At 47.1% G+C, this 15,596-nt stretch overlaps 1 protein-coding gene across 1 annotated transcript in view; it reads left to right on the plus strand.

The window, feature by feature from the left end:
* The window catches only part of Myo1e (myosin IE), a 196,209-nt gene that overhangs the window by 101,484 nt on the left and 79,129 nt on the right, over positions 1-15,596 (plus strand). The window contains 2 exon segments of the mRNA XM_051156748.1: positions 10,870-10,957; positions 14,405-14,494. Of these exon segments, the coding sequence (XP_051012705.1) occupies positions 10,870-10,957; positions 14,405-14,494 (178 nt within the window).

Genomic DNA, 15,596 nt, shown 5'->3' on the forward strand with positions numbered 1-15,596 from the left:
GCCAGCGACCTAGTGACCGTTCCGGCGTCTCTGGAGCCCGGCGGTCTGTGTTCTGTCTCTCAGTGCTTGCCAACCTGTTCTCTCCTGGTGGTTTATGCAAACTGAGGGAAGGTAGCTGTATTTGTTATGAATGCTGAATTTATTTTTATCTTGCCACAGTTCCCCTATGACCAGCTTTTATTTTATTTTTTTCCTCCATGACATTGACTTTCTGGTTCATTTTGCTCCCTCTGGCCGCTGACCACGTGGCCTTGCGTGTGTATGCTGAGCATGCGTGGTCTCCCTGCATCCTGCCTCCGGAGCCCCGCGCCAGAGGTTCCGTTGAGAGACCACACAAGTTCCCCTGAGGGCGTCTTCTAGGTTTGTCTAGTGATTCCTCAAATCCGTACAGTGCTCATTCCTTCAGCTGATTCTTCTAGAAGCTAGAGGCTAGGCGCAGATGGTAGATAAGATGCAGGTTGAACTGTTTCCGGGGGATGCACAGGAAATGTTAATTTTGCTTTCGTAATAGGAAATGCTTTTGTGTGATACCAATTTGAGGTCACTGGAGAGGGGGTAGGAGATTTCCTTTACTGCAGTTAATGAGAGAGTTCCATATGCGTGGTCTGGCCGATCCCAATATTCCTTATCCTTTCTCAGTCTACCCCTCTTCTGGGTGTTTCCTGGGAAGGAAGGAATTTGTTACTCAAGCCCTTGCGGTTATGCCAGCTCTTTCCTCTCCCACACTCAGACCCCCCGCCATCTTGGTTCAGGCACCCTGATGCAGAGCCGCTAACTACTTCTAAGATCCATCTTTGCAGCCACTCGGATGAGGTACACTTTAATTTAGGAGACGGTAGAACATGGAGCCAAAGTTTATATTAAGGATCCTGTCCCCTGACAAGATGGCCCCTCCCTTCTCTCTGGCTGTAGTCTCTTCTCCCTAAATCGCGGGCTCAAACATTCATGAGAATCACTCTCAGTGCCTGCGGTTGGAGGTTCACTGTAGCCACAGAAAACAAAGAGCAACTGCATGACAGGATCAGTATATCAGGTGGGGGGCGGGGGACGGGGCAGACGTGAGGCTTCCGGTCCTAGAAGGCATACTGATCGGGCCACGGTTGGTGTGATTCCTCTCCAAAGGGGGGTGTGTGACAGCTATTTACGGACAATCGGGGATATTGGCCTGAGTCTCTGAGGTCTAGAGTTTTTTATATCCAGGCTTCATCTCATATGTCTACAAGGTTGGCCTTTGATTTCAGCCTCCCACTGAAGGCACACGCTGTGCCTTTAGCCTCTATCTGCTTCCTCTGAAGGCGAGAGGGTCTGTAGCTCGCTGCGAAGTGTCTGCCGTAAATCACAGCATCACACGGCTCAGTGGCCTTGGCCCCCAGGCAATCAAAGAGGGACTTGAGGAGGAGGAGGATGTTACGGAGGCCAAATGCCCAACCTCTCCTGAGTTAATTCTTCAGTATTCATGTTCTTTGCTTTGAGACGGATCTTCAACCTGAAAGGCTCACCAGCTCCCTCAACCTCAACGGCTCACCGGGCTCCCCTCCACGCCTCAGTTTCTTCTCCTGATAGTGAACTGATGGCACCGATAAAGTTCTGAGATCACTGGGCTTTGAAACCTCTTATTCCTGCCCGGGCAGTGGTGGTGCACACCCTTAGTCCCAGCACTTGGGAAGCAGAGGCAGGTGGATTGCTGTGAGTTCAAGGCCAGCCTGGCCTAGAAACCGAGTCCAGGACAGCTAAGGCTACACAGGGAAACCCTGTCTTGAAAGAAAGAGAAAGAAAAAGAAACCTCTTATTCCAAGTCATGCATGCTAGGCTAGCAGCCTCCAAGTAGAAATGGCCAAACTCCCAGCTCTGGTCTTGATTTCCTACAGGGAAGGGAAGATGTAACTGGACAGTTCTCTTTGCCTTGTGGTCCCTGGATTTGTGTGGAGCCTAGAGCTCTGTCATCCATTTCTTTCTTTCTTTTTTAAATTTCTTATGTTTTTTTTTTTTTTTAATTTTCATGGTCTGTTTCTATATTATAACCACATAGCTTTTGTTAAAAAAAAAAAAAAAAAAGTATAAAATTGGTTGCCTGGATGGTGGCTTCTCCTCCATAGGTGACAGGCTGGGAAGCCTTCAGGTAAGGTAAGGTCCTAAAAAGTATCTGCACAGGGCTGCGAAATCACAAAAGGTTCGAGGCTCGGCTGGTCTACAAAGTTAGTCCAGAACAGCCAAGGCTACACAGAGAAACCTTGTCCTGAAAAACCAAAAATAAAAATGAAAGAAGATAATTTTAAAAATAAATAAATACAATAAAAAATTTTAAAAAAAGAAACCGAGTGCCAGATAAAGAAACACGTGAAGTGTCTTGGTTTTGGGGCATAGCCATGTTTTCGGGGGATGGCCATGTTTTCGGGGGATAGCCATGTTTTCAGGGGATAGCCATGTTTTCGGGGGATAGCCATGTTTTCAGGGGATAGCCATGCTGTGATCCAAGCCAGGGCTGCCTGACCCCTGGAGTCCACCCTTTCTCTGCTGCTTTGAGCTAGCCTGTGCTAGTTTAGTTGGTAAACAACAACTGTTGTAGCCAAGGGTGACTTGAAAGGACCTGTGGGGTCACGCAGGGAGTGGACTCTGTTCTGTTCTTCTCAGGCGCATGACTGATGCATGCCTAAGTTGCTGAATATAAAAAATCAGAGGCTGCTGGGAGCTAGAAAGACAGCTCTGCAGTTAAAGAGTAGCGGCTACTCTTGCAGAGGACACGGGTTCGATTCCCAGAACCTATATGACAGCTCACCATCTATGACTCCAGTTCCAAAGGATCTAACAACCTCTTCTGGCCTATGAGAGCACCAGGCACTCATGTGGTACATGAATGAAGGCAAATGGTCATATATATAAAATACAAACGTGTGTGTGTGTGTGTGTGTGTGTGTGTGTGTGTGTACTAAGTTAGAAGAAGATAAGAAAGGTTAATGAGAAATTAACTATCTCTCCAAGCTGCTCAACAATTATGAGATTGCCCACTTCCTAACATCAAAGGGGATTTTATACATAGCAAGGAGCCAACTGTGGATTTAAACTTGATCTTCAGACTAAACATTGGGCCCTTCCTGTTTATTGGGCTGATCAAGGTGAGCCTTGTCACGGAGCCACTTTCTTGGCAGACTTGAAAACTTTGCATGTCTGACAGCATCAATTCGCTGGGTGTTTGGGACTGGGGGACAGTAGCAGCTGTTGCCTTAGGCGCTCTTTGCCCAGTGTCATGGGACATATTTGAGCATTGATATTCTGGTGTGATTTCAAGGTCTGAGACAGGATGCTTCTCTCCTCGGCCCCAGGACTTCCCAGGTGGCCAATGGAGAGGCGAGTCACATCTGACCAACGTCCGTCTCAGGCCCCATGGGCTTTCAGGAACAGAGTCTGAGCGGAGTGGTTGGAGAGGGCTGTCTAGAACCTTCTCTGATGTGGTCCTCCATCCTGACAGAGCTATCTTGAGTGTCTGAGCACAGTAATGCAGGCTGCCGTTTGTTTTTTCCCAACCATGTGTAAGATAATATTGTTGGTAGAGTTTGTTTAAATAGGTACAATCAGTAAAGACTCAAGAGCTGTTAAAAGTTTGACCATCTGAACTGGGCAGTGGCAGGTGCACACATTTAATCCTAGCACTTGGGAGGCAGAGGCAGGTGGATCTCTGTGAGTTTGAGGCCAGCCTGGTCTACGAATGGAGTCCAGGACAGCCAGGGCTACACAGAGAAGCCCTGTCTCAAAGGAAAAAAAAAAATTGGCCATCTGGAGCTGAGAAGGTGGCTCAGTGGGTTAGGTGCCTAGAGAAGAAACAGGGATCCCCAGCACCCATATAAAAAGATGTTCATGGTCACACACATACACATGTGTGACCTTAGCTTGGGGCATGGGGAACAGGCAGACCCCAGAGCTCAGTAACCATTAGAATCTTTTTCTTTATTTTTCTTTATTTTTTTTTAGGTTTTTCAAGACAGGGTTTCTCTGTGTAACAGCCCTGGCTGTCCTAGATGTGCTTTGTAGACCAGGCTGGCCTCAAACTCACAGAGATTCACCTGCTGAGCTGGAATTAAAGGCATGCGCCATTATGCCCGGCTGGGTTTAGAATCTTTTTCTAACCCACACTCCATTTGGTGATACCCATAAGTCCTTGAAACTCTTGATACCCTCATATCGCCATTGTCAATACGACTTGCATGCTTTGGTGCCTCAGGTGGGAGCGGAGAGATGGCCCGGTGGCCAAGAACACTTGGTACTCTTCAAGAGGACCTGGCTTCAGTTCCTAGGACCCATACAAAGTGGCTGACAATACCTGTGTCTGCAGTTCAGGGGATCTGGTGCCCTCTAGTGGCCTCCAAGACACCTGTGGTATACACATTCACAAATAAAAACATTTTAAAATTATATATCTTTTTTAAAAGATTCCTTGGGAGAGCATAAGCTCGTTTTAAGCTAGAGCCACAGGCCCTTCTCACCATCTAAGCCAAAAGAGAAGTTTCGACCCTGTGCGCTGAGAGCAAAAAACGCATGCGTGGCTACCACTTCTCCTTACGGGTCCTGAAACACAGACAGACTCAAACGCACCCCATCCCTACTCATCCGGTCATCTGCAAGGAGGCAGCCACTACGGAGAGACAGTGCAGAGAGATTTTTGAGAGCCAAGATGGAGGTCTTCCAGCAATGAGAATGTCTGAGTCAGCAACATGGAGTCTGAACCGCTTTCGTGCTTGCTAAAGTAACTTAAGGGGATCGGACGCGCACTGGCTGCGTAAGCAAGGGACAGCCTGATTCACGAAAGGAATCCCCGTGACTCGGATTATTAACACAACCATATACATGGCCGGAGTTTCGGTTTTTACTGCTAACTCACGAGCGCTCTGTTGTTTCCTGTTTGGGGTTGTTACTTCCTGTAACGTCCGCTTTGAGTGGTTTTGCTTTTCCAGGCTGATCTCCAGTCAGCTGGGAACAAACTGGAGTACTTACCAACTGAGAGGTCCCAGCCTGGAAGCTGCCCGTGGGGGTTAGGCTCCCACGGCTCATAGACGAATCTGGACCGTGATACTTAAACACTTTGAGGGTCCTGCTAGGCTCAGAGTTGAGAATCACGGGTGAGTTTTCTTTATTTCTTAATTTTTTTTTTCTTTTACATTTTTATTCATCTGTTGTGCACCTATGTGCCACAGCAAGTGTGTGGAAGTCAAAAGACAACTTGTGAGAGTCGGTTTTCTCCTTCCGCTATGTGTCCTAAGGACTAAACTCAGGTCACCAGGCCTGTCAACAAATGCCAAAAATCACTGAGAATGCGGATGCCCTATTTTGGCACCTGACACACTAATTTTAATGTATGAAAACAGATATGTACTCTCCATTATAAATCTACTGAGCCCTCTGGCCAGCCCCCTGTTTCTAATTTATGAGAGAATGTTTGGGTTTTGTTTTGTTTTGTCTCTAGCATTGGGAATCAAACTCAGGACCTTGGGCGGTTGTGTCAGCTAGTTTTACGTCAACTGATACAGCTGGAGTAATCTAAGGAAAGGAAGCATCAATTGAGAAAAATGCCTCCATAAAGTCAGGCTGCAAGCAAGCCTGTAGGGCATTGTCTTAATTAGCAATTGATGGGGTGGGCCCAGCCCACTGTGGGTGATGCCATCCCTGGGCTGGTGGTCCAGGGCTCTACAAGAAAGCAAGCTGAGTGAGTCATAGGGAGCAAGCCAGTAAGCAGCATGCCCCCACGGCTTCTGCATCAGCTCCTGCCTCCAGGTTCCTGTGCAGTTTCAGTTCCTGTCCTGACTTCCTCCGTGATGAGCAGTGATGTGGAAACAATCCTAAACCAAACAAGCCCTTCCCTCCCCACGTGGCTTCTGGTCATGGTGTCTCCTCACAGCAACAGCCGCCCTGACTGGGACAGTGTGTAAAGCAAACGCTCCCACTGAGCTGCACCCCCAGCCCTTGTTTTTGTTTTGTTGTGGTGGTGGTGGTGGATTTTTGGTTTTGTTGTTTGTTTTTGAGACAAAATCTTGCTATGTATCCCAAACTGTCACAGATTTTGACTCTTCTGCCACAGGCCCAGGCCTGAGATTAAAGGCATGCAATTCCTGACTGAGCTTTTATTATTTCTGCCCTTCTTCTCCTCCCCCCCTCCCCCACCCCCCAAAATCAAGTAAAACAATGATATTAGGAAAGGGTTGTAAGATCAGGCAAAGCCAGTTGCTATGACTACAGAGTGAGTGGTTCGGGCGCTGTATAATTGTCTGATGGCTTCACAGTCTTCTCACTTTAGACAGCGCTCTCACCTCCCATGAAGGCCAGTGTAATTATGGTTATATACACTGTAAGCTTTAATAATTATGGAACATTCCATTATAGTGCCATTATTTTGAGCAAATTACCGGCTGTGATCAATAAAATGTCCCTTTAAGCACCTATGAACTGAAACCCAGAAACGAGCATTCAGATCGATGTTTAGCCAAAACTAATTATTTTAAATTGCCTAGGAAAAAAATCACAGCTCCTAAGAATATGGAGGCCCTGTTTTGGGACCTGGCACACTTATCTTGATGTATGAAAACAGTCGCTTACTCTCCGTTATAACTCTCTTCTTTTGCTTCAGTGAGTAGGAGACAGATCAGCACCCACAGGACTGAAGGAGAAAACAACTCCCTCAAATCGTCCTCTGGCTTCTGAGTTCCACGCGGACACCACAGCATGAGCCACCAATGAAAAAAAAATTTTTTTTAAAGAGACAGTATTTTGTGTCTGGTTACACTATTGGACAAGGGCACTGTTCTTAGGCTTTTATTTAAGAATTCTGCTAGGTCTGCTGTGTTTTTCTCTCTTGCAGCTTATTCCAAGTAATTCTGAATACAAAAGTGTAAACTTAGAGAAATCTGATTAGTCATGGTGGTGTATAAAAAGTTTAGTGTCAATGTGATGAAAGTGATGACTATTCACTATCCTTGTGATATGATCCTTTTTTTGGGGGGCGGAAGATATTTTTTAAAATATAAAATAGATAGTTAATTGTCTGTCTCAAAGACAAAAATGTGAGGGCTAGGCATGGTGGTAAACCCTCTGTAACCCAGGCACTGGGAGTGAGTAGAGGAGACGCAGATCCCTGGAGCTCAGTAGCCAGCCAGTCTAGACAACCAGCAGTAGCCTGTGGGTCCAGTGGGAGACTACCACTACTACTACACACAGACACCATAAAAATAAAATTAAAATGTAAGCATTAAGAGAATCATAGGAACTTGAGAGATGTCCCGTGGTTAAGAGTGTGTTCTGTTCTCACAGTCCCAAGTTCAGTTCCCGGCACTTGTGTTGGGTGAGTCTTAACTGCATGTTAACTCCCCTCTAAGGAAATATAATGCCCTCTTCTGGCCACTTTTAGCACTGCACTCACAGGCACTTAACCACACACCACCACACACATATACACATAGTTAAAAGTAATATATATGGGGCTGGAGAGATGGCTCAGAGGTTAAGAGCACTGTCTGCTCTTCCAGAGATCCTGGGTTCAATCCCCAGCAACCGAATGTGGCTCATAACCATTTATAATGAGATCTGGTACCCTCTTCTAGCTAGCTGGCTCACATGCAGGAAGAATACTATATAAATAATAAATAAATATTTAAAGTACATACACACACATTTGGTTTTATGACAGAGTTTCTCTATATAGCCTTGGTTGTCCTGAACTTACTTTGTAGACCAGGCTGGCCTCAAATTCACAGAGATTCACCTGCCTCTGCCTCTCAGAATGCTGGGATTACAGTAAAAATAATTCTAGAAGAAGAAGGAGCGGGGGGAGAGGAGGATGAAGAGGAAGAAATCACATCAGGACCAGCCCTGGGCTTGTAGCTCATCAGGAGATCAATTGCCTAGCATATGTGGAACTCAGGTTTAAGGCTTAGCATCATGAAAAGTTTAATGAAGAATCATAGCAGAAGAGAAAAGAACCATTTATGTAGCAGCCTCCTAACAAGTCTATGCCAGTTATTTTGTCAACTGGCACAAGCCAGAATCATCTGGAAAGAGCAGCCTCAACAAAAAAAGATGCCTCCCCCAGATTGTCTGTAGGCGTGTCTGTAGTGAGAATTTTGTAATTTTGGTTTCTTTAAAAAAAAAAAAAAAAAAGCACAGAAATGTTATGGGAATATGGTTTTGTTTTAATCCCAGGTGTGGGGCTATGGGGCTGCTTTGCAACAACTGACTATGATTTGCCTCGTGCTCTGGCAAGGATGTGATTTTCGCCAGCTGCAGAGAGTTTCTGCAATTGTGTGACATTTGGAATTCTGGGGACTTTTCAGAGAGTATATAAATGCTAGGTCCTCAAGAGGTGGTGTGGGTTGTTGGTTGGTTGTTGGTTGTGGTTGGTTGCAGTTTGTTAACTAGTCATGTGCAAGGAAGGAAGGTGGGAAGGGGAAGAAAAGGAGGAGGAGGAGGAAGCAGAAGGAGGAGGAAGAAGAACAAGAACAAGAAGAAGAAGGAGGAGGAGGAGGAGGAGGAGGAGGAGGAGGAGGAGGAGGAGGAGGAGGAGGAGAAATAATTAGATATCCTGCCTGCGAAGATGAAACTTGCCCCAAGAAGCTTGATGCCCCTAACCAGCTGGAAGTAGCCTAACAATATGGTCCCTTTCTGGGCCCTGCTGCCCTTTATTTCTCTCTTGTATAGTGTTTGAGGGTTAAAAGGGTGGAAGAAAAAAACCCACAAAGTAGCAAATGCCAGCTACACATGTCTAAGGGGCGTTTTCTTGATTAATGATTGATGTGGGCGGGTCCGCCACACCTGGCCAGGTGGTTCTGGGATATATAAGAAAGTAAACTGAAGCTGGGCGTGGTGGCGCACGCCTTTAATCCCAGCACTTGGGAGGCACAGGCAGGTGGATTTCTGTGAGTTTGAGGCCAGCCTGGTCTACAAGTGAGTTCAGGACAGCTAAAGCTACACAGAGAAACCCTGTCTCGAAAAACCAAAAAAAAAAAAAAAAAAAAAAAAAGAAAGAAAGAAAGTAAACTGAGCAAGCCAATAAGCAGCAGACCTCTGTGGCCTCTGCATCAGCTCTGGCCTCCAGGCTGCTGCTGCTTCGGCAACTCTAGATTAATGGCTCGCTGGGAACCAAACAAATGTTATCCACCTTAAAACGCCTTTTTTTGTCATGATGTTTTATCACAGCGACAGAGAGAAAACTAGGACCAAATAACATCTGTCCTAGATGTCCTGTCCCCCTTTTTTCTTGTACTGTTTTTACATCATCAACCTGTTGTAGATACATGCCGCCTGGGTTGTGCTTAATAGTCTCTTGGTTATTTTATCTGTTTCTGTAATGTTAAACTAGCTGGTTGTAACATTACGCTTCCTTTTTCTAAAGTTCTCCAGTGTTTACATTGTTACAACTTATAAAGCAAGTCGTAAAATAGTGTCTGTGAGGCCAGCTGCAGCTGGGGCAAAAATTCCATCCAGCTGGGCGGAAGATAGTTGCTAGAGGGAACCCAGGTGAGGAGTCCATGACCCTCCTACGCACTCTTCTCTGCAGGAACCAACACTTAGCAAGGCGGGCTCCTGAAGGGTGTCTGTACGCAGTCACAGCTGCCCTGATGACAGCGGCCTTTATGCTGCGAGGATAGCATTATCCAATTGGCAACATTTGTTGACATCAACTAGTCTTGAGTTTCATAGACCATAAGATGTGCACCTCCGTTTTTTCATAGCATCCTGCCCTTTTCACGGTAGGTCCTTTCATAGACGTGGGCTTCTTTAACAGGCTCTGTTCTGGCAACACCAAGGCTACCCACAGAAAGATCAGACCCTCAGATGGAATCGAGCATGTTTGGAATTGAGGTCATTGTGAATTCAGGGGGACCTGGGGGGGGGTTGGGGCTTTTGGGGGGCAGACTACTAACAAAAGGCTGTGGCTGCGCGGTCAGGCCGCCCAGCGGAAGGCAGTCTTTGTTTTTCAGGACGTGATTAATATTACCTCCTCATTTAATTTTAGCGTCGCTAAAACAGGAAGCTTGCATCACACCCAGGCTGAGTCTGAAGCCTCAGAGTGCCCATTTCTGCACGTGTATAGTTACATTTTATACCTACTTATGTGTGTGTATATGTGTGTGTATATGTACACACACAGAAAAGTAACACACTATGACAAAAAGGGTAGAAAGTAATTATCTGAAATGAAAGCTCCCCCATTGTTGCCTTACCTTGACCAAAATCCCTGCTAATATTTTGAAGAAATGGGCCTTTCTGTGCTTGGAGTTGAACCCCAGGCCTGGTGCCTCACTGCAAGCTCCTCACCTCTGAGGCATACCCCCAGTCCTTCACCACCCATGTTGGCTGGAGGTGCTGGCTCACGCACACCTATAATCCCAGCACTGAGCTCAAGGCCAGCCTTAACTCCATAATGAGACCCCATCTCAACAATAAAAATCAAATTACAACCGTGTTTTGCCTATAATTAGAGTGGAATACGTCAGGTGAAATTACTTAATAGGCTCCCTTTTTTTTTTTTTTTTTTTCTGTTTACAAAAATGTGTGTGGATGTCACTTGTAATTTCTGGATAATTCCATCCTTGTGGTATGTATAGTTTCCTAATCGTGCTTTCTGTGAGTGGACAATTAGAAAACTCATCTGTCCATCCTCGGCACAGTGGCAACAATAAGTGTCCGGTCTGTGCCATGCTTACCTGGGTCAGAGGAGCGAGCCGGCCCCGTGGTGAGCCACCTTTCTCAGCTGTCATCGCACTGGCCTTCACCCACACCTGAGCCTCTCCCTCCCTAGTTTCTCTGTCACTTGTTCATTTGGAGACAGCAGGTGAAGGAGCTGGCAGGAACCACCTCACAGATGGGTGTTTGTCTCTCTTTCCTCAGCGGCGAAAGCGGTGCTGGGAAGACAGTAGCTGCCAAGTACATCATGGGCTACGTGTCCAGAGTGTCTGGAGGAGGCCCCAAGGTCCAGGTGAGTCTGCGGCACAGCCAGGAGCTCAAGATGTGGCTTGGACCGGGCACGGTGGTGCATACCTTCGATCTATCTGTAGCTTTGGAAAGAATTTATTTTGCACAGCAAATGTTGTAAAGCTGAGATACATGAAATGTGCAGAGGAGTTGTATGTTTTTGTATTGAGATGTCTATTATAGACATCCTACAAATCAATCAAAAGGGCCGTGGTTCAAATGGGGGGAGAGAGACATGAAAGGTAGCGCAGATGAAAGGGAGTACAAGTTATTCATCAAAGATGAAAAAAAGAAAAATTTTATTAAAACTACATTAAAACTGGGACTGGGGAATCTAGCTCAGCTGGTAGAATGCTCACCTGGATGCACAAAGGCCTAAGTTGCGTGCTTGAAGGTGCATGCCTGTAACGTCAGCACTCAGAGGTAGAAACAGGAAGTTCGGAAGTACAAGGCCATTCTTGACTGCACAGCAAGTTCAAGGCTAGTGAGGCTAGCCTGAGCTATATGAATCAGTATCTCTCCTCTCTCTCTCTTTCTCTCTCTCCCTCTCCCTCCCTCCCTCTCCCTCCCTCCCTCTTCCTCTTCCTCTCCCTGTCTCCCTCCCTCTCCCTCTCCCTCCCTCCCTCTTCCTCTTCCTCTCCCTGTCTCCCTCCCTCTCCCTCTCCCTCCCTTCCTCCCTCCCTCTCCCTCTCCCTCCCTCCCTCTTCCTCTTCCTCTCCCTGTCTCCCTCCCTCTCCCTCCCTCCCTCTTCCTCTCCCTCTCCCCAGAGCAAGCAGACAAAACCCCATCATCATCATCCTCCCTATCAGATTGTCAGAACTTCTGTAGTTCTTATAAACATTGTTGGAAAAATATCAAGACACTAATAGGAGCATGAAATAGCACATTTCTACAGAGCATGTCTAAGTAAGATCTAGAAAATTACACATCGGCACTATTTCACACAGCACTCTTCCTTCCTCCCCCTCCTCCTCCTCCTCCCTTTTCCCCCTCTTCTTGAGATGGGAACCTTACCAAGTTGCCAAGGCTAGCTTGCCTCTACTCTGGGGCACAGGAATGCATCATCACACCCAGATTATTTGGTGCTGGGGATGGGGCCCATTCTAGGTGTGGCAATGCTAGCTAAGCACTTTGCCAGCTGAGCTATAAAGCCTGAACCCCACGTAAGGGTTCGGTTGATTTCTTGAGCTGGGCACGCGGCTCAGCGAGTGTTAGGAAGCTTGTCGGGCTGGGCACGAGTGCTTCCCCATCATGCACAAACATCTCTCCCACCTAGCACTGGGGAAACGGAAGCAAACAAATGGAGAGCTCAGCCGGCGGCGGTGGCGCAGCCTTTAATCCCAGCACTAAGGGGGGGGGGGGCAGAGGCAGGTGGATCACTGTGAGTTCAAGGCCAGCCTGGTCTAGAAAGCAAGTCTAGGATAGCCAAGGCTACACAGAGGAACCCTATCTCAGGAAAAAAAAAAATGGAGAGCTCAGGGTAGTGTGGTTGAGGCCAGTCTGGGATATATAAGACATCTTTTAAAAATCAATAAAAGGAAGGAGAGAAAGAGTACAAGCCTAGCATGCCTGAATCAATTGTTCTGAGTTGTATAATAATAATAAAAATAAAAATAAAAATAATAATAATAATAATAATAATAATAATAATAATAATAATAATAATAAAAAAATCATCTACTTTTAAGGGGAAAGCTTCAAGATCTTTTCTCTGTGTGTCTTCCTGAGAGAAACCAAGCATCATTACATGGTGTAGGACATCTATTATAAAGGAATAATAAAGATTCACAAATTCCAAATTTATTTTACAAAGTTTATATACAGCCCTGGAGTATAAAAGAGAGAGACCGCCAAGCCTGACTGCACGGGGGTGAGGGTGGGGGGACAAAGGGAGGGACACCCAGAGTTTGCCTCTGTGCTAGTGACTGCCGCTCCCTGTGTGGAATGGAATGCCCCCTCAGGCCTTGTGGCATTCTCTTCTGGGGTGTTTGAAGGTACCACAGGAACCTATTGTCTTGTCCCATAGTCAGTTTCAGTGTCACCATCTAGCCTAGTTTGCTACATCCTATGACCCAGTGGCCGAGCTGCAGACGGTTGATGTTGACTTGTCCCTTCCTGTTTTCCTTTGAAAACATTGATCCAGAACTCTTGGCTGCAAATTAGTCAGTAGCCGCGAGAGCACAAGCCAACAGGCTTGTTATTTCTGGACCACATTTAGCCGTTAGCATGTGAGTAATTAGATGTACAAGGAATGAGTCACTGTCGAGAGTCCTCTCCAGCGCCAGGTCCCGCCAGCCCAGAGGCCTCGTGTCCGTGATGTGTTTTTGCACACTCCCGCACAGGACTGGGGTGTTCACACTGCATCCCCTTCCATCTGTTGGCCAGTGGCTGCGTCACGTGGTCAGGTGTCGCTTCGGCTGCCCTGAGTGTGAGCCGTGCTAGGAGAAGCAGTGATGCCGGGGCTCCTTTACGGGAGTGGGTTCACCCCTTCCACCCCGTGGGTCCTGAGGGTCAGACTCAGACCTGGGCTTGCTTTGAGATGCAGATTCCTGGGCCCTGCCCCAGACCCTGCTAAACTTACCTCTGCATTTTAGCAAGAGCCCCTTAGCCCCCACCCCCAGGTGACTGGTGCACAGTTAAAGTTTGAGACCCGCAAGATTGTGTCTCTAGAGATGTTTGGGAGGAGGAAACGACTGGCTGCCGTCTAGATCGGTCTCACCTAGGGGAGGAAGATGCAACGGCAAGGAGACTCTTCCTGCGTCTCTTTTCCTCCCCACTGTGATCACCAAAACGCCCAGGCGTGCAGGAGGGAGTCACAGCAAACATAATGGAAACTAAATCCCAGTCTGTGTGGATCCTGGGTTCCTAGTGACACCCCAGCTTTGGGACCCTGTTTCAAACCAAGAGTGCTTGGAAAACCTGATCATACGAGTAGGCTTAGGTCTGTGGCTCTCGGTTGGTAGTGTGCTCCGTTAGCAGGCACAAGGTCCTGGGTTCGATCCCCGGCACAGCATGACACACGCTTACAGTCTCAGCACCTGGGAAGTGGAGACAGGAGGGTCTGGAGTTCACAGTCATCTTCAGCCTGCCTGTCAGGTTTGACACTAGCCTGAACTACGTGTCACTCTTTCTAAAAACAGCTGGGCATGGAAATGTCTGTCTTTAATCCTAGCCCTCGGGAGACAGGGGCAGGTCTATCTCTGTGAATTTAAGGCCAGCCTGGTCTACATAGGGAGATCCAGGCTAATCAGGGCTACATAGTAAAAAAATCACATCTCAATAAAACAAGGCAAACCCAAAATGAATTCTACAGAAGTGTACCCAAGACACATGAACCGGGGCCTCTCCTCACCTTATACTATTCAGAAAGCAGGACTCTGGGGAAAGTGGACCTTGACACCGCAGGACGGGCATCCGCCATTTTCCTAACCCCCCTTGTCTGCCGCAACAGCACGTCAAGGACATCATCCTTCAATCCAACCCACTCCTGGAGGCCTTCGGGAACGCCAAGACAGTGCGCAACAATAACTCCAGCCGATTCGTAAGTGTCCCGCTGCGGTCGGAGGAGCACTTCCCAGGCTTCTCTGTCTCTCTGTCCTCTTCTAAGCGACATCCCCTTTGACAGAAATGATTTTTGAGCTTCGGACATAAGCAAGAGAATTTAAAAATGGATCACCCCCTTGATTTGCCTTCGTAAGAAAATAGCAGTTGTTCCGAGGGAGAGCCCTGGCCCTAGAGAAGTTAGCAGGCTGCCTAGAAGCTGAGAGAAAGTCTGAGACCCTGGCCTGCTTTGGGGGTCTCGCTCCTCGGAGCTGGGTCTGAAAGGAGCAGACACTTGGGCTAAGGGAGTGAGTGCCTGGGACAGACCCTCTGCCTGCCTCACCTTCTGGATTTCTGACTTTGCTCTCTGCTCACAGAATGAAGAGCTGCTGGGCCTGGTACCAAGGGTTAGGACAGGGTCACCCTTGGTAGTGCTGTGAATGCCTTTCTTAAGTGTTTCTGACTGGAAGTGTTGGCAGTGGAGTATTGAAATGTGACCATTCAAAAGGCCAAAAACCACACCACCTGTCTGGCACTCAGGCAGCAGCTTATCTGTGAGGCTCATAGTGGGGTGTTTCACAATAAATAGAGGGCGGGACTTTAGAAGAAAAACAGTTTCTTTTTCATTCAAAAAAGGGATGGCTGGAGAGATGGCTCAGAGGTTAAGAGCACTGACTGCTCTTCCAGAGGTCCTGAGTTCAATTCCCAGAAACCACAGGGTGGCTCACAACCATCTATGATGTGATCTGATGCCCTCTCCTGGCATACAGGTGCACATTCAGGCAGAGCATTGTAATACATAATAAACACATTTTTTTTAAAGCTTTAAAAAAATTTAAAAAGCATTTATCCCAGCTGGTGGTGGCACACACCTTTAATCCCAGGACACTGGAGGCAGAGGCAAGCAGATTTCTGTGGTCTTAGCAGCCAGCCTGGTCTGCAGAGAGAGTTCAAGGACAGCCAGGGCCACATGGAGAAACTCTGTCTCAAAAACCAAAAACCAAAACAAACAAACAAACAATAACCAGGAAAAGAAAAAGCATTGACTTTTTTTTTTTCATTTAATCCTTTTTCTTTTGAGACGATCTCCTGTAGCCCAGGCT

Source organism: Acomys russatus, chromosome 14 (genome assembly GCF_903995435.1).
Source record: "Acomys russatus chromosome 14, mAcoRus1.1, whole genome shotgun sequence".
Taxonomy (NCBI): domain Eukaryota; kingdom Metazoa; phylum Chordata; class Mammalia; order Rodentia; family Muridae; genus Acomys; species Acomys russatus.